At 36.5% G+C, this 27,348-nt stretch overlaps 5 protein-coding genes across 5 annotated transcripts; 2 read left to right on the forward strand and 3 right to left on the reverse strand.

The window, feature by feature from the left end:
- Window positions 1-3,533: 3,533 nt before the first annotated feature.
- On the reverse strand, window positions 3,534-5,387 carry LOC145212334 (uncharacterized). The gene is made up of 2 exons (XM_080080429.1): window positions 5,321-5,387; window positions 3,534-5,044 (listed from the first exon to the last, which is right to left on the reverse strand). Exon 2 carries the CDS (start codon window positions 5,029-5,031, stop codon window positions 3,556-3,558), a length of 1,476 nt encoding a protein of 491 aa, XP_079936555.1. The 5' UTR covers window positions 5,032-5,044; window positions 5,321-5,387; the 3' UTR covers window positions 3,534-3,555.
- A 35-nt stretch (window positions 5,388-5,422) lies between these two features.
- On the reverse strand, window positions 5,423-14,383 carry LOC145212333 (sodium/mannose cotransporter SLC5A10-like). The gene is made up of 17 exons (XM_080080428.1): window positions 14,078-14,383; window positions 13,685-13,779; window positions 13,541-13,612; window positions 13,154-13,258; window positions 12,796-12,855; window positions 12,582-12,686; window positions 12,363-12,468; window positions 12,059-12,139; window positions 11,734-11,939; window positions 11,435-11,570; window positions 10,766-10,873; window positions 10,273-10,423; window positions 9,339-9,507; window positions 8,637-8,852; window positions 7,839-8,022; window positions 7,483-7,635; window positions 5,423-7,106 (listed from the first exon to the last, which is right to left on the reverse strand). The coding sequence occupies exons 1-17, from the start codon at window positions 14,118-14,120 to the stop codon at window positions 6,898-6,900; spliced, it is 2,199 nt and encodes a 732-aa protein (XP_079936554.1). The 5' UTR covers window positions 14,121-14,383; the 3' UTR covers window positions 5,423-6,897.
- Window positions 14,384-14,794: 411 nt separating this feature from the next.
- LOC145212332 (chondroitin sulfate synthase 3-like) lies at window positions 14,795-27,317 on the forward strand. The gene is made up of 8 exons (XM_080080427.1): window positions 14,795-14,989; window positions 15,367-15,521; window positions 23,078-23,324; window positions 23,662-23,824; window positions 24,140-24,374; window positions 24,638-24,786; window positions 25,443-26,510; window positions 26,851-27,317. Exons 1-8 carry the CDS (start codon window positions 14,934-14,936, stop codon window positions 27,070-27,072), a joined length of 2,295 nt encoding a protein of 764 aa, XP_079936553.1. The 5' UTR covers window positions 14,795-14,933; the 3' UTR covers window positions 27,073-27,317.
- On the reverse strand, window positions 16,509-19,471 carry LOC145212335 (uncharacterized). Its single transcript, XM_080080430.1, has 4 exons — window positions 19,264-19,471; window positions 19,075-19,196; window positions 18,317-18,985; window positions 16,509-18,181 (listed from the first exon to the last, which is right to left on the reverse strand). The coding sequence occupies exons 1-4, from the start codon at window positions 19,340-19,342 to the stop codon at window positions 17,711-17,713; spliced, it is 1,341 nt and encodes a 446-aa protein (XP_079936556.1). The 5' UTR covers window positions 19,343-19,471; the 3' UTR covers window positions 16,509-17,710.
- On the forward strand, window positions 19,662-22,356 carry LOC145212331 (uncharacterized). The gene is made up of 2 exons (XM_080080426.1): window positions 19,662-20,162; window positions 20,225-22,356. Exons 1-2 carry the CDS (start codon window positions 19,794-19,796, stop codon window positions 22,271-22,273), a joined length of 2,418 nt encoding a protein of 805 aa, XP_079936552.1. The 5' UTR covers window positions 19,662-19,793; the 3' UTR covers window positions 22,274-22,356.
- Window positions 27,318-27,348: the final 31 nt, after the last annotated feature.

Raw genomic sequence — 27,348 nt, forward strand, 5'->3', positions numbered from 1 at the left:
AACAAGTGGTTGTATTCCACTGCTTATCAATTCGTATAATCGACATCCTTGGGAAATCAGACATGGGGCCATTCGTATTCGAATGCATTCGAATACAGGTTTTGGCACCTTCGTGCTGTATTCGAATGATTTTGGCTTTCGTTCTATAGTGCATGAATACAATTCGAATAGTTGAAGTTAACTTTTGAACCAACAATTCATGAATACAAAAACTTGAGTAAATTTATTCGAATACAATTCGAATTGTTGTAGGTTTTTACCAACCTAAGAATTTGCAAATTCGAATACACGATATTTTTTACGAATACAATTCGAATTGTTGTCGGCCTTTGGCAAGGTAACAATTCGTAAAATCGACTAGAAGTAGTCGAGAATATTTTGCTACATATTTTTGCCAAATAGATTCGAATACAATTCAAATTGGCAGTGAATGTGACCTGATTTGACAAGTTTTTGTTTATGTTACGAAACAATGACATATAGAAGTTTAATTGTGACGTTACATAAATGGAATTGTGTTACAAAGCTTACAACATTGGGTTGTTCTCAGCACATGGCAGGTGTAGCGTGTTCATGAAGCAAACATTTCATGTAAATTTGGTGAAGTTTTTATAACGGAGACTTAAATCAGTCAAGCTAATGTGGCAAAAAAGCTCGTTGATTTACATTTTTACCAATAAATTTGCAATTCATAAACCCATGTTACTTTTTGATCGACTACCTTTTAAGTTTCGGGGCATTTTATTTCTTTTATTTTCCGCAACTACAAATATCCAAATCGGTGCATTCGAATGTTATCCGAATTGTTTGCTTCTTACAACAACTGAACAATTCGTGAATACAAATAATTAGAACTATTAATTCGAATACAATTCGGATTGCTTCATCTCAAAAAGTACGAAGTATTCATGAATACGAATAAACGCTTGGGGTTTATTCGAATAGTATTCGAGTTACATGTTGTTGTTTTTTGGTCAAATATTCCTGAATAATAATACTTAACATGCTTTATTCGAATTGCTGCCACCTTAACATTACGAAACAATTCGTGAATACGAATAACTGACTCGCATTATTCGAATACAATTCGAATTGCCGAACTTTAAAGAGTGTGTAGAATTCATGAATACGAATACACGCCTTGGTTTATTCGAATTGTATTCGAATTACTTGTCGTTGTAGTTTGGTCAACAATTCATGAATACAAATACTTGACTCGTTTTATTCGAATACCATTCGAATTGCTGTCACTCAAAAATTACCAAAGTATTCATGAATTCGAATACAGTCATGCAGGTATTCGTAAAGTATTCGAATACAGGACGCTTGTATTCGACCCCATGTCTGTGGGAAATAATAAATGACTCTACGAAACGAAGTTAAAGAGTAGATGCTTTTATTGTCACAAAAACAGGCGACCCAACTTTGGGTCGCGACCCATAGATTGGAAAACACTGGGCTACACAACTGGAGGTTGCTTACCCATTAACGCAGGTTAACGATATGGCATACAACGTTGTCTGATAATACGTTGCTCGTACATGTAATGTTGGCTTGCCACATTGGGGCAGCATCACTGTAAATTTTGGGCAGACTGGACATCAACTTTTGCAACATTGAACTGTTTCTACATGTTACAATTATCCATACGTGATGCATAGCCTATCTCAACTAGAGATGTACCGAGCATTTGGTTTGCCGCATTTATTCGGCCGAATGGGCCATTTTTGCAACGATTCGGCTCTGGCCGAAACCGAATCTTTTACGAACACACATTTAAGGAGTTAAACGTGTCTCTTCTGTTTAGTACCTACGAAAATCGCGTCAATCATTATGTTTTTTTAACAAATTATCGTTTGACCCACAGCAGACAACAAATCAATAATTCATTGTCGGGTTGGCAATCATGCCTGAGGCAATGTTAAACCCCACAGAACTAAAATGAGGACGAAACACATTCTGCTCTAATTGCTTGATAGATAAACTTATGTTTTCATGTCAAACGAGCAGTGTACGACTTCGCGTGGCGTCATATATAATTCGGTTGATTCAGCTGAATTTATTCGGCAAAACCGCCGAATATTCAGTTTCGGCCTAATTGAAACTTCGCCGATTCGGTACATCATCAACAAGGTTACAATTAAGCATAAACGATCTAGCCTTTAAAAACAGGCATTGTAAAAAGCCTGATGCGCAATTGTAAAAACAACATTCAATGTTAAGCAGGTAAAAAGCAGGATTACCAGTACAGCACAAACTTCACTGTAATAAAATAAGCCATACCCGAAGGGAACGTTTAACTAACGACACAGCCCGGGGAATTGGATGAACATAGAAAAGCCGAAGGGCAACAAGAAAAAGTTTTACCAGTTCAATGGGCGTTACGCATCAGTAATGACTGCACTTTTTTTTTAATCGGGAATGTAAATATTCTTTGATATGGAGTGCGGGTGTAATAGTGGAAACCTTCATTATGAAAAATATGCGCACGGAATTTTTAAATGATAAACAACGTGGGTATAGATTTGTATTGATAACAAAACTTGTATCTTAAACGTATAAATCCGCTTGAAACAGCCGCAGAGTCGAGGCTAGTTAAAGATAACACTTTCTTTCTGTAAAGTTTGGTCTGTAGGCTACATAAACGGTTTGATAGTGCAAACTTTTTACTGCAATCTGAGCGTTTTCAAAAATCCTGCTAGACTTTTTTCGCATTAAGTTTCATATGTACAGGCTGCATCAGATAAATATAAAACTTGTGACAACAATTGGTAACAACATTATCAGCTCACAATTTGCCTACGTACGTGATTCAGAACACAACAGCGTTATGTCTAAAATAAACAATGTAACTTTCCAAATCAGGCATTGTAGTCTTTAATTAACTTCCAATATCACGTAGCCTCAAAGTGTTCACTGTTATAAAATAAGCCACACAAGACGAACGAGCGACTCGCGACTACATGAGCCCGGGGCGAATTGGATGGACATCGAAAACCAGAAGGACAGCATAAGATAAAGTTTCAATGGTCAGCAAGAAATTAGTTCAATGATGGGTTTGGACGTTATCGCATCAGAAACAACCGCACTACTACCGAGTAGCCTCAATGTTCTTTGATGTAGCGTACGGGTGTGATAGTGGAAATCTCCATTGTGCAAAAACATGCACACGGATTTTTTACAATGTGGTTATTGATTTTTATCGATAAACTTCGGCCGATATGCTGCATAAACCGTTTGATAATGCAAACGTTTGGGTCACTACAATTAGAGCGTTTTAACAAATCTTTCCACCAGTAGCCTACCGTTCAAGTTCAGAACGCTGCATCTTGGCCAGAATCCTATGAACAAAGTTTCATACAACCGGGCTGCATGAGTTAAATAAGATCAACTTGCGAGCTGTGACTCCATATTTAGAGCCTTTCCGTTACGATGAAAATTTTTCGGAAAAAGCCCAAACTTTTTTCATTAACTCATCTGTCCAGTCCTTGGAAAATTGTCTACACACAGTTATCTTTAAACCACAATTCAAAAGCAATATATCCGTTTTTACTTTCAAGTTACATCAATCAATGCAAGACAAGCATTTTTTAAAGTAGTTTTGTTTGCGTCCAAAACTCGCTTAATCATTTTCAAGTGCGATTCGTCCAAAATTTTACCGCACTTTTTCAAAAATGCCATAATGGTCTTGACAAATGCAAACGATTTTTGTTGCTCGGTGCCATAAACGACAATAAAATCACAAAAAATATCTACAACTTTGCCGTCCGGGGCGAAGTTTAAATTCAAAAGACTCTGGAGCAACGACATTAAGCCTTCAAAGTTGTTTTGTGCACAAAGCTTGTTCCGCAATGCGGATTCCAGTAAAACACAAACATGACACCCACCGATGTGTCCTCGAATCACATTCACGAGAAATGTAACCCGAACCTTTTCTACTATCCCATTGGCTACTAACGGCACCAGCAACTGATTTAGGACCAAGTCGCTAAATTGTACGCTAATACTTTGGATCAACTGGACAAACTTTCGAGCTGCGGTTGTCTTGATAGCTTGTACTATGGGCAAGCAAACAGCATTAAGAAAAACTTCGATTGATTCAGGTCCGCTCTCTTCGAGAAGATTTTCAGCAACGTTTGACAGCCATTCGACTGGCGCACCTTGTGGATATACCTCCATACACTGCTGACGAATTACAGATGAGTTTGTGGGTCTTAGAACACCACAAAATGCCTTGATGTCCTTTGTGGTAATAAAAGCACGTAGTTCGTCAACATTAACGTCGCTTTTATCTTTGACTTCATCTTCACAAGGTTTGATTTTATCAGGTGAGTCCTTTGCATTGGGGCTACAACTGGTTTCAGCCTTCTCATCTAAAATATCCAATCGGGCCTTCTTGGCCACAGTGTGTTCAATATCGTCCAGAGGACGTTTTCTCGATGTACAGTTTGCCTGGGATATTGTCGTTTGCATAGAAATATTAGCAGCATCTGGGCATTTGTTTAGGAATGTTTCAGTAAATTTAGACAAATATTTTGGTCGTGATGTTGTCTCCGTGGCTTGCATTGAACTGTTGATATTTTCTGATGGGGCTTTAAGAAGTTTTTCCACTGAAGGCAACATTGCGTTAGCTGCGTAAGTGCATAAACTTCCGTCAATAAGTGACAAGTAATACAGTAGAGTCTTATTTTCAGCAGAGAGGTAGCACTGCTCGCATTCCGCAGTAAATTTCTTCACAAGCTCTTTGGGCAACTCAGCATCATGTCTTGCCAATATGCACAGGAGGTTTCGTTGTAAACCCTGATTGTAGCAAACTATTCGAGGCACCATATTCAGACGGTTTGTGGCGCTATCCACTTGTGGCACTAAAGAGCCGAGGTAACTTAACAACTCCTGAAAACAGGCGCGTTTAGGGAATAGTGAAGAAAACTTCGCTTCCTGGATCCAGCAAAGAGCAGCCGCTTGTGGATTACGCGATTGACGAAGGATTAGAAAAAGTTCTTGCCATGGCGCTGGCGCTTCGTCCTCCATGCATGTTTCGCTTCTATATTAAAAAATACTATAACCAATCATGCTTTCCAAAGTAAAACCCACTAGAATAGAGGCATATATAAGACAGCCACCAGTATTTTCCAAAATTTTTGGTACCATAGCTTAACTTCGAACAGAACAAAACAACTACTGTATGTTTAAGTTATAAAAAGGTAATACAGTAAAATCAGTAACAAATAGGCGTTAGTTAAACAGACTTAAACCAAAATAAACCTAAAAACTAGTCTTGAAGCAACACCTTGCTACTCCAGGTGTGTTTTATTCTTACCTAGAAGGTCTGCATTCTTTGCACACAGTTGCTAATTAAATCATATATTTGTGTTGCAGCATTAAATAGTAAAGATAGTCAAATGTATTTCTAGTTCCTACATCTGTAAATGGAAAAAAATACATTGAGTTTAGAGCAATAGCAATGAAACAAGCAACACATGTGTTCACGTAAAAACACTTTACCACAGACAATTGCTCATTCTATGGGCGAGGAGTTCTAGCAAGTTCTAGCATATGCGGTTGTGTTTAGGGAGGAAAAATGTAAAAATAATAAAGTGCACGGCATGAATACATGGGCTGGGTAAACGCTACAAGCAAACGGGTGTGCTGCAGTCAAGCGCGACAAAATGTTTCTTGGAATAAAAGTTTATACGATAGCAATTTCACCACATAACTAGCTTCGTATATTTGCAATTTAAATTCAACCTAAACATACCTTTCTGATTATGAATGTATTCATTTTAGCTAAACATACCTTTGTCACGCTTGACTAAACAAAAAACAGGGCAAAGTCAAGGGCCAACCAAGCTTAGACATGTCGAGTTCAATGTCAAGGCACAAAAATAAATATACCAACGTTCATAACATTGTGCAATGATGCTCTAAACAGATAGATAGATTTTCAATACCGTATAGATATAGCCAAAAGCAATATATTTAAATACATAATGTAGGAAAATAATACAAATACTTAAATGACACATGATAAAGCACTAAAAAACTAGGACGAAATGATTTAAAATACAAATGTTAGATAGCAAAAGGCATATTGATGATACTGAGTAATGTGTATAGTGGTGTTGCAACTACATGGTAGTCAATTGCACTCGCAAATCAACTGCTATTGGTCTTAAGTGAAATGGGACTATTGCATATGATAGTAAATGGATGGAAAAGGTCTTGCATTGAAGGAAAAGCGGGTGCGTAGCAAAAGAAGCAATATATAGTCTGTACGATTACGAGTTCAAAAAACTCAACAAAATACGAAGAAAACATTAAGGCCTAAAGTTATGCATTCTAGAGAATGAAGATCAGTTTGGCCTCTATTGCTAAAATTGGAGGCCACAAAACCCAATTTAATCACCAAACTAAAAAACACACTAGGTTAAATCTTTCCCACTACAACAGTTTTGTCCCATTGTTGCGTTCATGAATTCAACCAGCACATATGATTATGCTACATAGTAACTATAGCCTACAAAACATGATCGTGGGGAAACAAATAGGAACGTATCAATTACTTTTGGATTTTACTTTTCCTATAGGGCTCAGAGCAGAAAGATAAAGGGTTGCCGATCTCCAATGCAACTGCGACTAAATGAAGCAATACGCAATTCGGTACTTTTGATTAGCATACGGTTACCTCACAAAAATGCCAATAACTCATTTCCTATTTCTGACGTAGAATTATAGTACATTATATTTAAGCAAACAAGGTGAAGTAAGTTTTAAAATACAGACAGGCCAAAAAAACAAGGTTCGAGAAAGTTCTTTCAAACACACGGTGCCAAATACTTCGTCTTTTACCCCATAAGTCTCTGTACATTGTCAATACAGCAGTTAATTTCAAATACGTTACCGAAACACAATGTACAGAGTTAAAGCGAAAGTGATACAGATAAGAAGGTTTATGTTTACAACCCTCCTCCAAAACGGGTCTTCCTCGAGTGTTTGGATCCGCGATGTTGAAATATCGCGATGAATTTTTCCTGGCTGTGACGAGGCACCTTCGTAGCCGCACATGAATGCCACACACCGTTTCCACCAAGGCATATCTTCATGTCCTGTATGTTTTTATAGTTAGAAAAACTGTGTATACCAAATCTAGGCCTGTATGTCTAAGGGTAACTATATTTCTTTCGTGCTTTAAGGACAGGCTTTTTGAGAAAATAAAGGTGTTAAAATGTTTTGGTGTGTGTAATAAGACGAGTATTTATGAGTTGAAAAGGACAATATATAAGCTGTTGCTGCCAGGCATGATATCAAAGTTAAAGAGCTCTTCTGGTAATTGCATTTTGAAACCGAAAATGACAATGTTGCTGAATTTAGCACAAAAATGTACAATTAATATACGAGTAAAAATGTTGACGTAGCATGAAAGCGCAACATTTTGCTTCTGGCACTCCCGCCGCCGCCGAACAGTTGTACAAACAGGCTTACCGAGTGAATAAGTGTCGTTCACAACGACAGTAGGTTGTTCATTTTCCTCATTGAGCCCATGTGTTCCACCGTTGCTGACGTGGAAAGTTGCAACTGTGTCGCTAGGCAACCGATGCTGGCGATTTGATAGGCCGTTCGCGGGTCGACCAAGATCTGGCAACAAGAGCTCTTTGTGTAACAGTTTTGTGTACATTTATAAATTCAACACACACAGCAAGTTGCACTCGTTAATAGTTTAACGCAACTGCTTTGTCAGCTATATTAATTTGTGAAATGAATTTTAATTCTTGCGTTTCGTTGCAATTTACATTGCAAAAATGCATAAGAAACCTAATAAACCACACTAATCAACTTACCAACATCAGCATAAGCATCGGTTGATTGCGTCACCGCTGATGACGTGTTACCATAAGTGACGTTTTGTTCGAGCATGTCGTTGTCGACCAATTGCGTCTGTTCGTTCTTTTGTGAATCATCTCTCGAGTGCATTGGATTGGCTGGTAGAAGCTCATGGCGCGTAAACCAAGTCAGTCCACCAAACTGAAAAATGAAACAGCTTACGAAAACGAACCACAAACTGTAAGGACGATTGTTGCCGAGTCTTGTTGAAGGAAGTTATGTTTTCCGGCGCTACAACTCTTTGATTTAACAGCTGTACTATAAGCCACTTGTAGTTATGTATGGCAGTGTTTCCTACCTTTTCTATTGACTTATAATCACAAACATATTTAAAGACACCTTTGTGACTTTGATGTAATGGGTGAGAGTGCTTTTGGTAACAAATATAATCACAGTGTGGTTCGAGTGTTGTCATTAAACCCCAGATCCTATTAGGAAGATAGTTACACACACAAAATTGCAGCACTAGAGTGCTAGGAAAGAGTGGGTAAAAAATACTGATGTATCGTGGCCAAGTCATTGTTGCATTGCAGTTGCATAACATATGACTACAATGGTAGTTTTTCCTGATTGTTTTTCAGCATGAAGGTTTTTATCTTTTACTGGGTCCAACTTGGTGTATAAAGTTACTAACCATGCCAAAAATGTAGGTTTTGGGTACTGTCCATATGTTATAAAGTAGTAAGCAACTTTATTAATTACAACTGTTTATCTATGTGATTGTAAACAAACAAGTATGAGCTTATCTTACTTACCACTTCATCTGGCCACGGGGTTGTACATAAACTGACAACAATGGTCACAATTGCTGTAAAAAGTGCCAGCAATATGGCAAAGTGCAAATAATGAAGAGTCTTTGATGGTTCGGGCCCCAAATAGTTTTCACCGCATACTGGGTCGGGATAAACAAAATCGACAATAAGACGAACCAATCCAGCTAATGTTCCAGCACATAAACCCCAGAAAGCCCCCTGTAATCAATACATATTGTTCATCAATGTTGGAAATGTATATCCCACATACAAAAAAATCTCTTGGTTAACTTTTGAAGCAAATCTTTTGAAAGCAAATAGCACATCTGAAGCAGTTTCATGGTAATACTCAAATTAGCTGAAGTTTTTAACAAATAAAACTTGCTAATATGACCGATACATTGATCAAAACTGCAATGACCATTTCAAACAGTAAAATTTATTTCCAGCATTGCCTTTGTGTGTTTTTTCTTTAAACGTGTAACTTTTTGTAAAATTGGTCATAATAAAATTCAGTTCTTTTAAATAAAACAGCAATTCAAAATAATGAATTCGTGGTTTGAAAAGGCATTCTAGCAAAATAAAAGTACAAACTAAGAATATACATTTAGAGGTTTATCATCTCACAGCATGATGATGATGACCTTAACACCAAAGATACTAACTGATGTCAACAAAAAGCTGTCACATGCCATTGGTAGTTACCATTTCATTAATGCGCTTCCAGAATATTCCAAGCACAAAACACACAGCAATAGGAGGTTGAAGATAGGCACTGATTTTTTGTATGTAGTTAAATAGTCGACCTCCCTCTTCAGCTTGTATGATTGGAATCCAAATGACACTTATTGCAACCAACAGCAACACAAAAATCCTGGAATGACCAACACAATTATCAACACTTTTCTTGTAAATCTTTTGAAATGTGATTGGTCCTTCATTTTTTCCACAAGCTTGTACACATTGATTGGATGAATCATGTTAGCAAACACAAGTTCCTGTTGTACATGTTGTGCACTTTTTAACAATCTGCTACACAGTGAGATAAATCATTTCTGTGAAACGGTAATGGTTTGTGGGGCCAATGGATCTTCGCTGCACATGATCGGTGTCAGTGAAATCCTCACCATACCGTTTAATTTAATAATGTTTATTTGTGCTTAATTCTGATCAGCTTTGATTTTATTTCCTGTTTTGATCTATACCAGGTTAATCTATACTAGGGGCACATGTACCCCATGGCAGTACAAAGCACAAAAACAAGGATACAAGATAGAATGTGAAAATTAAGGGTCTTTCCAGCTTATTCGTCTACAGTTTTTGTATCAGTTAGGTATGAATAACACACATAAAATGCCAAAAAATTCAGTAAAGTTGTCATTTTCACTTGAGAATTTGATATCAATTACTACAAATAGATTTTCTTCTATCACTGATTTGTAGGCAAAGATATTTAAATTATTTGTAGTACAAAGATATTTAAATTAAAATGTCAATAGGATTCTACCACAAATAAGGTTAGAACCACTAATCTATACAAAACAGCAAAATGCCAAAGTTGGCCTGTATCAATTTTTTTTTGCCTGTCTGTTTTGACTTTACCAAGCATATATAAAAAAACATATGTAGGCAGTCTCACCTTCCAACAATCATTAGCTCCCTCTCTGATGCCTTGTTTCTGAATCTGTTCCATATATCCATTGTGAAGATGGTGCTGCTGCTGTTAAAGATGGATGTGAGGGAACTCATAAGGGCTGACAGCATAACTGCCATCATCAAGCCTCTTGCTCCTGGTAAAAGAATTACATTCAATATATAACTTACATAAATAACAGTTTAATATGTTTTAGTGTTTCAATTTATCCCTCATGATCCTGTGTGCACTTTGCTAAAATCATATCAAGTCAGATTAAATCCAAAGGAAGTGTAAGTCTAATATATAGATATGTAGATATACATATTTTGCATGTAAAAATGTTCAATTTGCATCAAAAATCTTTAAAGTTCTGCATGCACCATACAAAAATGTCGAGCTTAATTTTTCATAAAATGTGTTTTGTTTGCCAATCAAAACTTAAAGACTCTCAGATTAAAAGCTTGGATATACATAGACTTGTTTACAATGCAAATACCTGCAGGCAAGACACCCATGACAAGTTTTGGATAGGCAATATCAGAACAACTCCTTGAGTTCTCACACACTTTCATACATACTTCAGGAACAACGCAACCCACTTCATCTGAATTGGTATGAAAATAAATGCTGTTTATTCATATTATACAAATGAACTTCCCACTGCACAGTATTTACATATATATATTATTTATAGTGTACTTGAAAGTAAAGTACATTTACTTAGAGCTAGAAATGTAAACAATGTGGATTTTCCCAGAGTTCTCTGGCACAAACAACACAAAAAGCTTGGATTTTAAATTAAAGCACTTTTCAAAACAAATTTGAATAGGTGTAAATGTGATAAATAAAACCTGACTTATAAATTTAGTGCAAATCAGCAGATTATTGTTTAATATAAGTAAAAAAAAGTTTTTGATTTAATTGGGTAAAAAATGTTGCATCAGCAGACTTGCATTATTCAAATAGCGACTGGGAAACCCCTGATATGAGTAGCACTTTTACATACAACCGAACAAACTCCCACCCAACTTTTAAAAAAGGACTTGCAATAAGTTATTTAAGTTCCAACCACTGCTTATCATTCGTTAATTCAAAAAAAAAAATGACTATAACATTCAACAAGATTATCTGTGACAATACATAAGTGATTGAACAAGATACAAACCAGGATATTTAGCTCTGCTGATCATTCCAACCATAACCATAAGAAACATGGGAAGAACTTTCAAGTAACTGCAAAACAGTGCACCTCCTTTGGCATGTGTCAAGTTCTTAGCTGCCAAAGTTCTTTGCACAATAACCTGAATTTAAAAGTGCGTTGAACATGAAACTACATTTGCAGTTGTTGCACAGCTTTATTAATGCCAGTACTAAAAAGTTACCTAGCAGCAATAAAAGCCCTTTTTATTACAACTTTTCACATCTACTTTTTATTTTAAAGGCTATTTTTTATTAAATTCATACTTGGTCTGTACACCAGTACCATACAGAGAGTATTGGCATTCCTATGACAACCCCAGTCCATGGAAAATCAGAATGAACATTACGAAATACATGGAATGCATCTTCTCTTGGCATTCCGCATTCTGTGTGGTTTGCTATGAGGTATGTAGGAACCGCATTCATGTACTTCGTTACAAGACCGGAGTATCCACCAACATCCACAAAACCTGAAATATATTATTAATAGAAACAAGGCAAATAGGTAACCTGACTGTGCAGCTTGATTCAACATTTAACCTTATGAGCACATTAAAAAGACTGGGCTAAACAGGTATGATGTAATTACCTGCAATCATCAGCACAAATGCTCCAATAATAATGATGACCGTTTGTAAAGTGTCAGTATAGATGACAGCAGCCAAACCACCTAAACACAGGTTGAACTAAGCAAATTAATGTCTTTAAATTAGTATCTGTTAGCCCCTTTATACTTGTTTGATAAACAATTAACTTTATGCTGCTGAGTAATCACAGTACTGTAATACTTAAAATTCAATATTTTTGTTTGAATTAGTGACAAAGGTTTATTTTTTTAAATATAACAAAAATTGAAGGATATAAATTACACAGATGAAATAAATAATTCTTACCACCAACTGTGTATAAAGCTGTGATAATAAGTAATGCTATCACAGAGTAGTACAAGTTCCATTTCAAAGCTTGATTTATAAATATTGCTCCGGCATAAAGGTCAACCTGAAAAACAAGAGTTAGGTTGTAAATACTATGAATCCAAAAGCCAAAAAACAATTTGTTAAACTACATAAAATCATACAACAAAAATATATGAATTGAATCATAAAACTTACAGAAATTTTGGTGAAGATGTATATAAATAGGTACACAACTGAAATGCAGGTTTGTATCCGATGACCTCCATATCGCTTGTAAAGATATTCAGGCATTGTCACCACCTTAGTAAAATGGTTTGTCAAAAACTACAATTTGCTACAAAACTGTTTTATTGTAAAAGCTGTCATTAAACACAGTTACAAACAAATATACAAAGAAAAACAAACCTACCCCAGATGCAATGTAAACTGGTAGAAAAACCCATGCCAAAAGCAGTACCACAAACATTGCCTACAAAAAGAGGTAACTTGATACTGGTATAATGTTAGTACATACTTAGGAATCACAAAACTTCAATATTTTTAATTGGTAAAAATTCACACAAATGGAAGAAAGCTTTTGAACTAAACTTGTAATGTGATGATTTGCTATTGACCAATTACAATTTATTTATTACTGAGTTGATTCAAATCTAAACCAAATAAAGAAATCATAAGCTACGTGGGTGATTCAAACCAGTCTAAACCTAAAGGTATGATCAATGGTATTTTATACTTTTTTGAAAAAAAGCCAAGATCATAAAACTTACATTCCATTCATATGTTCCAACAGCTATTCCACTAGCAGCACCTGAGCCAGCAAGGCCAATAAAATGTCCACTGCCTACATTACTTGAAAACAGAGAAGCACCAACCTAAATATTAACATATTTAAAGCATACATAATTCTTATACTTTGAACTTCCATGTAAAATTTGTATTGATTTAACTGTAATGAATTCGAAACTACTGAAATAGATTGATGGATTACAAACACAAAGGAAGGATTTGAAGTGTAGGTAGACCTTTCTGAAAGTTATGTGTTATGTTTAAATTGGTTGATATTAACAAATTGAACATTGTTCATAGTTTAAGGTTTATTTTTACATATTTTTAAAGCAAACAATCAACTGAGAAACATATACATATTTACCCACCGGCCACCATAACACACTTCTTCCAGCTAGAAAGTAGCCCTTTACTGTGCTTCTGTTAGTCTTCCACATTGACTATCATAGATAAATAAAAAATATGTCATAATGTAGCCGGTTAGTTTGTTTTAAAACAGGTGCATTGCCTACCCATAATCCAACAGCAAGTACGCTGATAAAATAAATAATGACAATGGCAACATCAGTACCATTCAACCTTTCTCCCACAAATGCATCTTGGATGTCTGTAATTTAAAAAAATGATGTTTTAATTAATGTACAGAACAGAGGTATGTGCAAAAGTTCAAGTTGTTTAGACAACCTCCTAAAGTCATGAATTTTGAGTGAGTGGTATTTCAAATGTATTTCAGTGTATGCAAAATTTGTAAATACATATATCACTACAAATAGAGGTAGAGGTTTAAGACGAACCATGGTAACCTTGCTTTAGCCATTAGCTCAAACCTTAGGTTTGACAAACCCGCAATCTCAATGGTATCTTATTAACTTATAAATGTATAACAATAGCGTGAAATAACTTACGACTTATGTTAAGTTCTGGCACACTAGTTGTTATTGATTCCATCAGCTGCAAAGGGTTAATCTGACAAAACTTAGTTTCACGTTGTTGTTGTTGTCAATAAATAGTGCTGGAACATCAAACGCCCTACAAGTCTGGCAGCTATTGCGTACAACCGACAAAGTATGCGCAGCAAAACAAGCTATTAAACTTTCGGGAAGTCATGCATACTATACAACACACAGAAACAAACGACAGACCAAAAAACGAGCCAAATGCCACATGTCAAAGTTTATCAACAAAGCAAGATCTGCAGCCCCTGTTAGCGGACGCAATTTGCAAATTTACGTTCACCAGGGCAATTAGAATTTGGTTCTACGATTTTATGAGCTTACCGGCAAAATATCATCTTAGAAAACAGCCCTTAAGAAGGATTTAATTTTAATTCTTTACCGATATTGACATAAATTATATTTCAGACCTGCTGACTGAATGGAAATTTCCGGTAGAACTACTAACACTGAACTTTGGCTTGTGCCCGGTTTGGTAGGTGACGCAACGGAGCATAGGCGTTTATGGTGCTCACTCAGCAATCATTCTTTCCATAAACCCAAATTGCTGAGTCAGCACCATAAACGCCTATGCTCCGTTGCGCTACCTACCAGCAATTTCCAGACTGGGCGCAAGCCAAAGTTGAGTGTTAGTAGCTCTACCGAAATTTCCTTTAGCCCCCGGCTCTTTTCTGTTCCGTGATTTAGCCGACACTTTGTCTGTTCTGTAACTTCAGATCAATTTGCCCGCAGCACATTTTATGATTATAATCAGAAAATGGCCAGATCCAAAACTGTTCATGAAAGTTTGCAAAGCAGATGACACAGAATGAAGTTAATGAGAACTTTGAGGAAGTGCAGAGACATCGAAAAACTGGTTTACAGGTAAGATTCAAGCTATTTTTATTCAGTGTCGTAGGCTATGGTAATATTCCATCATCAGAAATTTAGACTTTTGTGCATAAAGTGGTACATAACGGCATGTTTAGTGAGCCAAAAATATATAGCCAAGATCGGCCTAAAGAAAGAATGGAATTCAGACGAAATAATGGCCAACACATAAGTAACAATGCATAAGCGCTGTGGGTATGGCTAAAAACACTGTTCTCAAATCTAAGTTTCCTCTGAAGTTCGACGAAATCCCCTTTCAAACTTTTAGAATTGGTAATTTAAGAAGTTTCACATAATCTTGTTTAACAAGATAGGGATTAGGCTTGCTTACAAAAAGTTAAGTACCAGTTAAGTTAAACATTCTATTACAGATTTATAATCAGCGTGGTTGTTGGCTTTGGCATCGGCGTCTGCTTTTTTTCTTCGGACAAGCTGATCCGCTTTCAAATCAGGTCGCGCTTTTTGTGCCAAAACCGAGATGCCACAGACACGCTTTACCGCAACGACACTTTTTTGATATACATTGGTAAGATGGAGTTAGTAATACCGCTAAACGTATGAAGCACGTACGGTCTCTGTAGCCTACTACTCGCAACCAAGGGCTTTCATGCGATTTCATTACACAGCAGGCTAGGGGCTATTTCTCAACAGTAAAACTTTAGCCTTTAGGCCCACTCTATCGTATTTTCGGTACACACGCCGGCCTATTGCGTTTATTTTGTACTGGCTTCCGGGCAAAACTTACCGCATACGTTTTCAAATCGGCTTAGTGTAGATCGCGGTCTGCATGAAAACATCTGATTGAAAGTTTTACGCCTAGGGCAGAGGCTGTCTTAAAATATTGACGTTTAACCCACAAATAGGCTATAATTTGTATCTTGTCCAACCGATGTCTATGATAGTCTGACACTGAGCTACAGCCTTCTCTCGAGTCTATACCCTATCCAAAGTTTTATTTACTCTGATTCCTACACTAGAAAAACTGTTGGCTTACATGTAAGCCGGCTAAACTGTGCAATAAGCCATACCGAGTTTAAGCCACGACCCGCTTCTAGCCGGATTATTTTAAGCCACCTGGCTTACTACAAATATAACCTTTATTACTTCCGGTGGCTAACTGCAAGCCGGCTATGTTCATGTCACATTAAAACAATCCCTAACCACTCGTCCTATACCTGCAGCGTTTCTTATTTTTCCATTGTACTTGTCTGTGTGCCTGCATACCTCCAGGATAATTACTTAACATTAGGCACTACTTCCGACCAGACATTACAACTGTAGATGACTCTTGGCTTAAAGTATTTACTTCATACTTTGTACCAAAAGCCAAATACAGTTGTAATGTCTGGTCGGATGTAATGCTTAATGTTAAGTAATTATCCTGGAGGTATGCAGGCACACAGACAAGTACAATGGAAAAATAGGAATCACAGCTGGCAGGGCATTTTGTAATGGAATTCTACAAAGGTAACACACAGGCTTATGAAACAGCAAACAAGTAACACAACCCATATACATTATTGGTTTTAATATAGAACTGGTTCAGTTGCCACTGTGCAAGCCAATATCAAAGATATCACAAAAATGCAGGTCATTTCTGGTAAGTGGTAAGTAACAACTGCAAATTAGCATTATTAAGAAAGCAGTTGGGCTGCATGCACAAACACATTTGTGGGTTGTCAAGTCAAAATAGAAAAACACATATGTGGGTTTTTAACATAAAATACAAAACACATGTGTGGGTTTTTAACGTAAAATACAAAACACATGTGTCGGTTGCCAAGTTAAAATACAAAAACACCTATGTGGGTTGTTTTCAGTATATACAGGTTGGGGATAGTGGTCAACTGCAAATTGGCATTATTAAGAAAGCATTTGGGCTGCATGCACAAACACATTTGTGGGTTACCTAGTTAAAATACAAAAACACATGTGTGGGTTGTCAAGCTAAAATACAAAAACACATATTTGGGTTTTCAAGTCAAAATACAAAACACATGTGTGGGTTGCCAAGCTAAAATACAAAATCACATAACGTGGCAGTTGGCCACAGTGGTCTTGCAGTATATACAGGTTGGGAATAGTGGTCAAGCCATAGAAGGTCTATGGTCATGCAGGCGGTCAAATGGTATTTACATACACCCTTGGGCAAATATTATGTGGTCAGCTAATGTATATACATGGGTTTGCATGAGCTTGGGAATTCAAGATTAAACAAATAAAACATGGCTATTAAACATGCAAAACACTCTGCTACAGATGCACTGGCAAGGCACAACACCTTCTTTTGCCTAATGATAAGGTAAGACAACATTTTCAGACGCCAGCAAATACAGTTGGTTTTGGCACAGCCACTAATGACTTCTACTTTAATGTGTACGAGAAGTTAAAATACAAATACACATGTGTGGGTCGTCAAGTTAAAATACAAAACACATGTGTCGGTTGCCAAGTCAAAATACAAAAACACATGTGTGGGTTGTCAAGTCAAAATACAAAACACATGTGTCGGTCGTCAAGCTAAAATACAAAAACACATATTTGGGTGTTCAAGTCAAAATACAAAACACATGTGTGGGTTGTCAAGTCAAAAAAAACACATATGTGGGTTACCTAGTTAAAATACAAAAACACATGTGAGGGTTGACAAATCAACAAAACATTTGTGGGTCGCCAAGAAACACAAATCTCAAAAACATTAACTGGCACTTAACTTTATTCAGATACAAGTTTTGATAATTTTGCATGTTGAATGGATTTTCCGAATACAATGTGGTCAGCTAATGCATTATACATGGGTTTGCAAGAGCTTGGGTATTCAAGATTAAACAAATAAAACATGGCTATTAAACATGCAAAACACTCTGCTACAGATGCACTGGCAAGGCACAACACCTTTTTTTGCTCAATGACAACATATATGTCATTTGGCTTGGTAACATCTCCAGAGGCCAGCAAATATGGTTGGTTTTTGGCACGTCCACTAATGTCTCCCACTTCACTGTGTACAATTATAGTCTCGGCCTCTTTTTTTGAGAAAACTTCTGTCAACATCAAGTAAAAGGCTTCAAAGTCATGTAGGGGGTGAATTTTTGATTGAGCCTTAAACTTGTTAAGAAGGTGGTCAAGACGTTTTTTCCAATCGTCAGCATGTAGTTTGTTTTTTTCAACAAACACTTCAATGCACTGTCAAAACATTGTTTTTTTAGGATTTAAAATATCAATAACACCACATAAAATAACTTTTTGTGTTACAAATTTATATTTTTACTCAACTTTCTTGGCCCATGCAATAAAAGTAAAACTAACATTGCTTTCTACCTTTTTGTAATTTTGAAATATCGGGTAGTTGTTAAAAAACTGCTGAATGGTGTGATCTTGCAGATACTTTTCTATATTAACTTTCTCTGGTGTTGAAGTTCCTGGCAAACTTGGTGAATTTAATGTTTTTTTTATGTATTGAGAAACATTGTTGGCCCTCTTTCTTATTGCTGTTGACAAAGCTGCATGTGGGGCTTGGTCATTATCACAAGTCAACAGGGGGTATTCCTTGCAGAGGCCAATAGCAATCACAGTGCGTTCGGTCTGGGTCGGTCTTCCAATTCTGCAGTTAATTACTTCATAAATATTTCTTATCACAGCACAATATGCTGAATAATTTTTGGCAAAGTCCTCCTTAGACACTTTTTTCAAATATGATGAAAATTCTTCCTTTAATGGGAATGGATGAGGAATTTCCTTGGGATATGAATAAGGTTCACTTGCACTGTCCTTGGGGTTATTGCTATTCACACTTTTTTTTGAAAAATACTTTTCATAATGCCTTTTCCTTTTTCTGCCTCGTGGACTAAAAGATGCTTGTTTTTTGTCATTAGTTTGGTTAATAAAATGATCTTCATCACTAAGTGGAAAAGTCGAGTCTGATGAGTGTGAGTAAAAGCTTTCATTGAACAAACTATCTGAAGCCTGGTCTGAACTTTCCACTTCATCCTAAAAAGAATACATTTGCTTTCACTACAATAAAAATAAAATAAAAAATAGTACAGAGTTAGTAATAATTGTACAATTTACAAACTTACCGGTTCTTGCAACGAGTTAAAAAAAACTTTTATTTGCCTCCTTGAACTGAAGCTTGCCTTTGCAAACTCTACTTTAATCTCTTCGTCAGTTAAAGGTAGGTCCTGTAGAGTTATTCCACTATCTATAAATAGTAAAAACAAGTTGACGAACAAACTTGAATTTGAACAAAAAAAGTATATATAAATTACCTTTTAGTTGGCGCAAACACTCTTCACTAAAACCAAAATTCTCAGCTTTGGATAACAACTCGTTGGTAGCCAATGACATTTCTGATATTTGTAACACACTTTTCTGATTTACTTATTTTGTTCTGGTATAACATACAAGTAAGAGTTAGCAATACTCCAGCAGTCGAAATACTACCCAAACCACAAACTTTCAGGTCACAAACACCACGTTTCGTGAAATTCGCTCTCAACACGAGGCAGATGACGCAACGTTGCGCAATACGTGCAGCCTGTTGATCCGGACCATCAGGGTGATAACTGTTTTTTTTCAAGAACAACCAATTTCTATTTAGATCTTAAAATTAACAATGTGTTTGAAGTTGGTTAAAAAGCTAAATTACCCCAAAACTATGTATATTAGGTAACTTTGATTCTGAACAACAAGGTTTCCTATGACTGCTTCACTGGACGGCAAAAGTACGTGTTCTTATTTCGATTGTGGTCTGCCACGTTTCGGGCTTGTGCAACTCTCCCATCCTAAAATTTGAAAAATGCCTTTCGATTGTCCGGTATGTGAAGGGTGTCAGTTCAGGGATTTAAGAACTTTTTTCCATCATTTGTCGCAGCACAAGGTTGCCCAGTTTCGTCGAAATTCAATTTTATGCCAAGTTGGTGGATGTCCGATTTTGTTTAAAACGCTGGCTGGCTACAAACTACATTGCGAGCGCAACCATTCTTTTTCTATGTTAGCTGTCTCGAGTGAAAATGAAGACCTTAACAATTCTTCTAGTGAAGAAACTTGTTGCAGCAGTAGCAACATTGATTTAGAACCATATGTGGATGTAGAAACAAAAACAAACTGGAAATTAAATGCTGCAATATTTTTGTTGGGGTTTAAAGAAAAGAATAAATTGACAGAAGTAAGAGCATGGTATTTAAAAATATCACAATATTAGATTAATATAATTTTGCTCTTTTATAGAAGTGCATAGACAACTTGGCAAATGAACTAATGAGGTTCTTAAAAGAGATGCAAATCACCATCACCAGCTCACTTTCGGCAGAAATGCAACAGACAATTTCTGAAGACTTCTGCCCTTGCCTAAATGCGTTTCAAGATCTACAAACATCTTTTCAGAGAGAAAAGTACATGTCATCAGTATTTCCTATTGTTTATCCCACTGAGATAAACCTTGGTGTCCGGTTAAAATTTACAGGCCTGCATCAAAACAGGCATTTACAAAACAAGCCGATGAAGTTTTATTATGTTTCAGTAAAAAAGACTGTACAAGTGTTATTGCAGCACACAAATTTTTATGATGTATTGTCACAATGTAATTGCCCAAAATCTCCTTTAACTGATTTTAAGGATGGTAAAGTGTGTCAAACTCATTCAATATTTTCAGCCATACCACATGCTCTGCAAGTTATCCTCTATTATGATGATGCTCAGCTAAGTAATCCCCTTGGCAGCAAAACTATTGAAAACAAAATAGGTTTTTTTTACATTTCATTTGCCAACATTCCACCCCAATATCGATCAAGATTAAATAACATATACCTTCTTGGAATGGCAAAAGTAGTTGATATTCTTGAAGTGGGATATGACACTGTTCTGAAACAGTTTTTTGATGAAATGAAAGAATTGTCTTGTGATGGATTTAGTTTTCAAAATGGCTCTTCCACTGTTAACATAAAAGGATCACTAGCATATCTGGTGGCTGATACACTTGCTGCACATCAGCTTTTGGGTTTCAAAGAGGGTGTTGGCTTTTCTAGAAAAAAATGTCGAAACTGCATGGCTGAGTACCATGACTTGCAAAATGTGTTTGTGGAAAAAGACTGTGTACTACGGTCCAAAAATGAGCATTTGAAACAATGTGCTGAAGTTGATCAAAACAAATCTGCATCAGTCAAATATGGCATAAACAGATTTTCTCAGTTTTATGCACTTCCACACTTTGACCCCTTTCTTTGTGTTCCCCAGGATGTTATGCATATCCTTCTTGAGGGTTGTCTCCCTTTTACTGTCAAGCACCTTCTTCTGCATTACTTAGCAACAAATGCCTTTACCCTGCCCATGCTAAATGAAAGAATTCAGAATTTTCCCTATGACATTTATGATACTCCAAACAAGCCTAGTGCGATCCGCCAAAACCATTTAACTGCAACTCTTCGCCAATCTGCTTCCCAAATGTGGCTGCTTGCAAGAATTTTACCTCTTCTTATTGGAGAATTTATTGATTTGCATGATGAACCTTGGGTATGCTTTTCTTTACTTTTGCAAATTACTGGTGTTGTCGCTTCAACAGTTATTAACCCTGATGATATGGATCACCTTCAACAAATTATTTGTTTTTACTTGCACCTCTTCAAAAAAGTTTTTAAAGATGTTTCTATGATTCCAAAGCAACATTATCTACTGCATATCCCTGCAAACATAAAAAATCTTGGTCCTCCTGTACTCTGCTGGTCAATGAGGTTTGAGGCAAAACACTCGTATTTTAAACGACTGTGCAGTGTTGCAAGCTTCAAAAATATTTGTCAACTACTGTGTAGAAGACACCAATGGCACTTTTGTATGTCTGTCATGGATAAAGCCCAACCATTGTTCAGTGATCAAATGCTTTTAGGACCAAAGCGAATCATTTCGCTGGATGACTTTTTCGAAGTCGAGCTGCAATTGTTAACCACAAACTGTGCTCAATATTTTTTTGTTTCCTGGCTAAAGTTAAATGGAGTTGTTTACAAAAAAGGAAGTTTTGTTGTTTTAAAATGCTGCAATAACTTACCATTATTTGGTGAAATAAGAAAGATAGTTTCATCTGATTCAATTTATTTTTTGGTAAGAGAGCTGGTTACTACTGGATTTAATAGTCTGACCAACACTTATGTAGTTGATGTAAAAAATACAACTGCAATTGGAATATATGCATCAACTGATCTTCTATTTTTTCATCCATTTTCTGTGTATTGTTGTAAAGGAATTTACCATGCAATTATAAAGCAGGACATAAGTGCATTACTATGAGTATATCATCTCCGATTGCATTGGTCTGTGTTTTACACACAATTATGAGCATATATGCAGTTATAATACATGTTACCGGTATATTTTCGTTGATATGTGCAGACAGTTGTTTTTCTATAGTATGCTAACTTTAATTACAAGTTGCCTTTTGGAGTAACTTGCTCAAAAAGTTACAGTCTTGTGGTTGTTTGTTTTATTTAAGTAAACTATTGAACAAACTGCCTTATGCCATTATAAGTCGGCTGGATTTATGTTTTTTTGGGAGCTTGTTAACAGCCAACCAAAAATCATTGCATTTGTGATTTCCAAAACAAGCCACTTTTGACTTATAACTTGCTGGCTTGTTTATATGTGACCATTTTTAAGCCAACTGAATTGATTCATTAATATTTAAGCCAGAACTTCTAGTTAATAGTCAATTAACTGCCTTAAATTTGGCCATAACTAAAATAAGCCATTTTTATGGCTCGCATAAAGCCAGTTCCTTTTTTTGGCTTATTTTAGGCCAAAATGACTTAAAGCAAGCCACTTTGGCCTAAAATAGGCCAACATTTTTTCCAGTGTACCACTTAGCATGCACGATTCGCGACACTGACAAAAGGAACATTTTTTGCCATATGAATATAGTACCCTTGCTTTACCTTTTCACAACGTCCGAATTAGTTTTGTAGGTTGAACGTTACGTTTCTAAAATTAGGTTTTATTATCCACAGAACTAACATATTCGAAAAATCTATTATCCTGTGTAATTGGCCTTATGCGTCATTTGATTAGATAAGTAACGAAATAGCGTTTGCTTCTTAGGCATGATGTCCACTAGGCAGCAACTGGACAAGCGTGCGTCCGCTGCTCTACTGACCTGGGCCAAACAGCATGCTAATGTTGAGATCGAGATTTTTGCAAGCACAAGTAAAACGGAAAGCGCAAGAAAAGGTTTTATCGATAAAAATGTGCGAATCATCCAACTTCCGGGTGTTAGCGATAATGCTTATCCGTCACAGAAAAAAAGCTTTTCTATGATTAAGCACATGTACGACCAGCATCTGGACAGGTAAAGTTTAAAACACATGTTTCATCACGACCACCAAATCAAATCTCGATTTTATTGTTTTTGATGGAAAGATTGCGCGTTTATTAAACGTAAAACCATTATGAACTGGTCATCACCTATATGTTTTATAAGATGTAGGCTACTGTATTGCTAAATTCAAACTGGCGTTTCAATGATAGTTTTTCATGTGCTGTGTTTCCGAGAAATAAGAACTTGACCAGCTTATAATCCGTACTCTGTTTTATACCTGTGGTACATAAAGTAGCCTATCGTCGTTATGCATCGTGTACCGTAAAAATGATAAACTTTGACCGAATATCATGTTACAAATCTGCAGGTTTAATTGGTTCATTCGTCTTGACGACGATGCTTATGTCGATTTGGATAAGCTTCGAATTATTTTATCAAGAGTTAACTCAACAAAGAGGTGGTACGTTGGTAATGCTGGGTACGGCAAAAACAAGGCAGACTTCATTTCGAAAGGCGACAACTACTGCATGGTACAATTACAACCATATAGTAAAAGTATATTCGATATCACTGTCGGTTTGTAGATATCATGTAAAAAATAGCACATCTATCATATAAAATAAAACGACGGCATAGACAAAAAATTTACTGTTACAAAAAATAGTTGTTTTTTAAAAATAAACCTAATATGTTAATTGTGTGACTTATTATATGTTGTATGGGTGTTTACACCGGTGTATTAAACATGGCGCTAGTGTTGAATGTCGTCCCAACACAACCCTCCACGATAAAAATGAACAACTATACATAACATACAGTAAACAACATACAGAATTTTAACTTAGGGTGGCTCCGGAGTGATACTGTCACGTGAGCTGCTACGTCATCTCGGACCTGGTATGAAAGATTGTCTGCAGTCACTTTACACAGAACACGAAGATGTGGAGTTAGGACGATGCGTTCGCAAGATGACTGGTGTTAAATGTACGGAATCGTGGCAAACCACCAAGATATTCTACCAGAACTTTAAAGATCATTCCTACGCTCCAAACATTGAAACAATTGAGTCGGACAAGATAGGTAGGAAATCAAATTTTTTGCACTTAAGTGATGGGTTTAATGTGCTTCACAAAATTGATTCGTTTTTTTTTAATCAAGTTTGGTGCAGTTTTGGAGATTAGGGTTAGGGTTTTGGTCACAAATTGCTGGAGGATAAAACAATCGAAGTAAAGCGCTTGTCAATGTCGACTAAGCTATATATGCAAAAGAAAAGTTGTATCTATTTTTTTAAATGTACTTTTAATTTATTCTCACAAACGTATTTGGACATGGGTTTGTATCAGACAACGGAATGATATTCCACGCCAACAAAGAGCCGAAATATCAAATCAACTTTCATACGTTGCTTCTCAAACGGAAAATTGCTTGGTCAATCGACAGAATCTCAAAGCTTGAAAGAGAGATCGATGCAATGCCCTCAAGTGTTTATCAGGTAATAAAAACATCTGAAATATTGTTTAAATAAGATTCTAAAAGCTGATGTTGAACATGTTTAATGTAGGATAATTGTTATAAGGCATCCCATTTGTTGAAGGTTCAATTTAGGATATTGTTGTAGCTCTTACGTTAATTTTACAATAGACATAGCTTCCCTTTGATGTGAAATAATTTTGTTGAAATTAACAGTTTAAACTTTATCCGAACTGGACTGTACCAACTGTACAGGTACTGATTTTCTTTGGGAATAAAAGAAGGTGTTAATTATCCATTTCAGCAATATGTCTTTTCCCAGGTTATGAAAATAAGACCTAACTGACATTTTACGTGCAACCATTTTTTAAACTTATTGTCAGAAAAAGTATTCCCACCGAAGTTGTTAGTCGGGCCTCTTTGGGTCAGTTTCCGGCATAAGTTAGAATAAAACGGGCTTAGTTCGAGCCTGACTTCACATTTACTCACGTTTGTGTCATAATTTCCAAAATGTATCTAACTTTCCGACCGAACATGCTTATTGTTAAAAAGGCAATCTAAAGAATTCTAGACGGATTTCGTGCTTGTACTTTAGGGTCCGGGCCGTTTACAACTTTGACGCCAACTGTTTTTATTTTTCATTTGTGGCTATTAATAAGTACGTTTTCTGTCGTTCAGCTTCGACAGCCTCAATCTCCTGTTGAATGGAACTCCATCGTCGGAAGGTTTATGTTCAAAAGCGATGAAAACAACTTGGTGCGAGAAATGCAAGGCAACATAAAAAATGTTGTAACGGAAGCTACAAACAAAGGCATACAGTTTCTAAAGGAATTTCTAAAAACACAAAAGAAAACGTTGAAAAGTGCATCACTGATACAATGCTATCAAAGCACTGACCCAAGTCATGGCTTTAGAGTCGTTTCCCATGTTTTGGGCAAATTTACGCAGTTTGTAAATCACAGAAAGGTGAAAAGAGGTGTTAAACGGACGTTTATCACAACACAGCACTTTTCACGCAATTTTGTATTTTGGGAAGAAGCCATCAGCTTAGGTTCCACAGATAACAAATTAACTTCAATTCCGCAAAGAAAAGAGCCTACTGTCAACTTTTTAATGGCTCTTAGCGGACGACCAACAAACTTTATTCGGTTTGTGCATAACTTTGAAAGCACGTTTCTTGCCCGTGGTGAAAACGTCAATTTGGTGGTGGCGTACTTTTTGTCCAAGTCCACGTCCGACAAGTTAGAAAGCCAAGATGAAAATATCTTGCTGAACAATGTGGAGGATTATGTCCCTAATGGCGATGAACAATTAATATCGGATAGTCTTCAAAATTTGCAAAGGGCTTACCCACGTTCTAAGCTTGAAGTGTTGTTTATGAAGCCAGGAACCGACTTTTCTCGAGGCCTGGGCTTGCAAACAGCTGCCGAGCACGTGACTAGCGACGATGAACTTCTGTTTTTCTGTGACGTCGACTTGGTTTTTGCTCCCGAGATCCTATTACACATACGAAGGAACACGATCCAGGGCGAACAAGTTTATTACCCCACCTTTTTCAGTCAGTATGACCCAAAAGTTGTATACCAGCATCGTGAGAAACCCAACAGCTACTTCAGCTTCGACGAGTATGACGGATTTTGGCGAATTTACAGTTACGGAATGGTGGCTATGTACAAAAGGGATTTCTTAAACACAAAAGGCTTCGACCTATCCATTGTCGGGTGGGGCTTAGAAGACCTTTATCTGGTAAGCAGGCGGTGAAGTTTAACATTGACTTTATTTTGAAGGTTTAGAACTAATAGATTACTTCGGTAGACTCTGCGGTGAGTCGCGTTTTCAGATTTTTTGCCCATATTTTTTCAAGGGTTCGAAACCATGATGTTCCCGAGGTCGAATCCTGATTAGTTTTAATGTCTGTATGTGGGTCAGGCGCGCTAAACCATTGGACAAAGTTTCTACTTTTTTCACGGTTTGCACCAATTTGGCACGAACGCGTTTTCGTAATGAAACATTGTTCACTAGCGGTAATTTATTGACAACTAATTCTTTGTATTTGAGTCGAACTTTAAACCAACAACTTTTTTAGGCCAACTCAGTTCTTCGATCTGGGCTTCGCGTCTTTAAAAGCACCGAACCAGCCGAGGTGCACGCGTTTCACGACAAGAAGTGCGATTCCACCACCCTATCGGAGAAACAATATACGGACTGCTTACGGTCGAGAGCTGGACATTTTGGGCCGAAACCTTTTTTGCTTAAAAAGTGGGAAGATCCAGACATTGATGCCGTTTTGAATGCAGCTGTATTGTGAAGGGTATTGTAAAAGTTATATGCGCACATAAACTTAATTAAAGTTAAAGCTTTTATATGCACGTTGTATGTAACGAATTTGTTTTTGTCTTTTGTCACTAAAATAGGATACAATATTTGTACAAATGGTTTATGCAACCAGTATTAGCCAAAAATAAATAAATTTTTGTAATGTGCTTTATTAACGAAAGTTTACGTATTTGTAGCACTAACTGTCAGTTTGCTAATTGCTGAATAGGTTTCTTTCGCAAACATTAATACAGCATTAGTGTTTGTT

This window comes from Phallusia mammillata, chromosome 2, assembly GCF_965637545.1.
Source record: "Phallusia mammillata chromosome 2, kaPhaMamm4.hap1.1, whole genome shotgun sequence".
Classification (NCBI taxonomy): Eukaryota; Metazoa; Chordata; class Ascidiacea; order Phlebobranchia; family Ascidiidae; genus Phallusia; species Phallusia mammillata.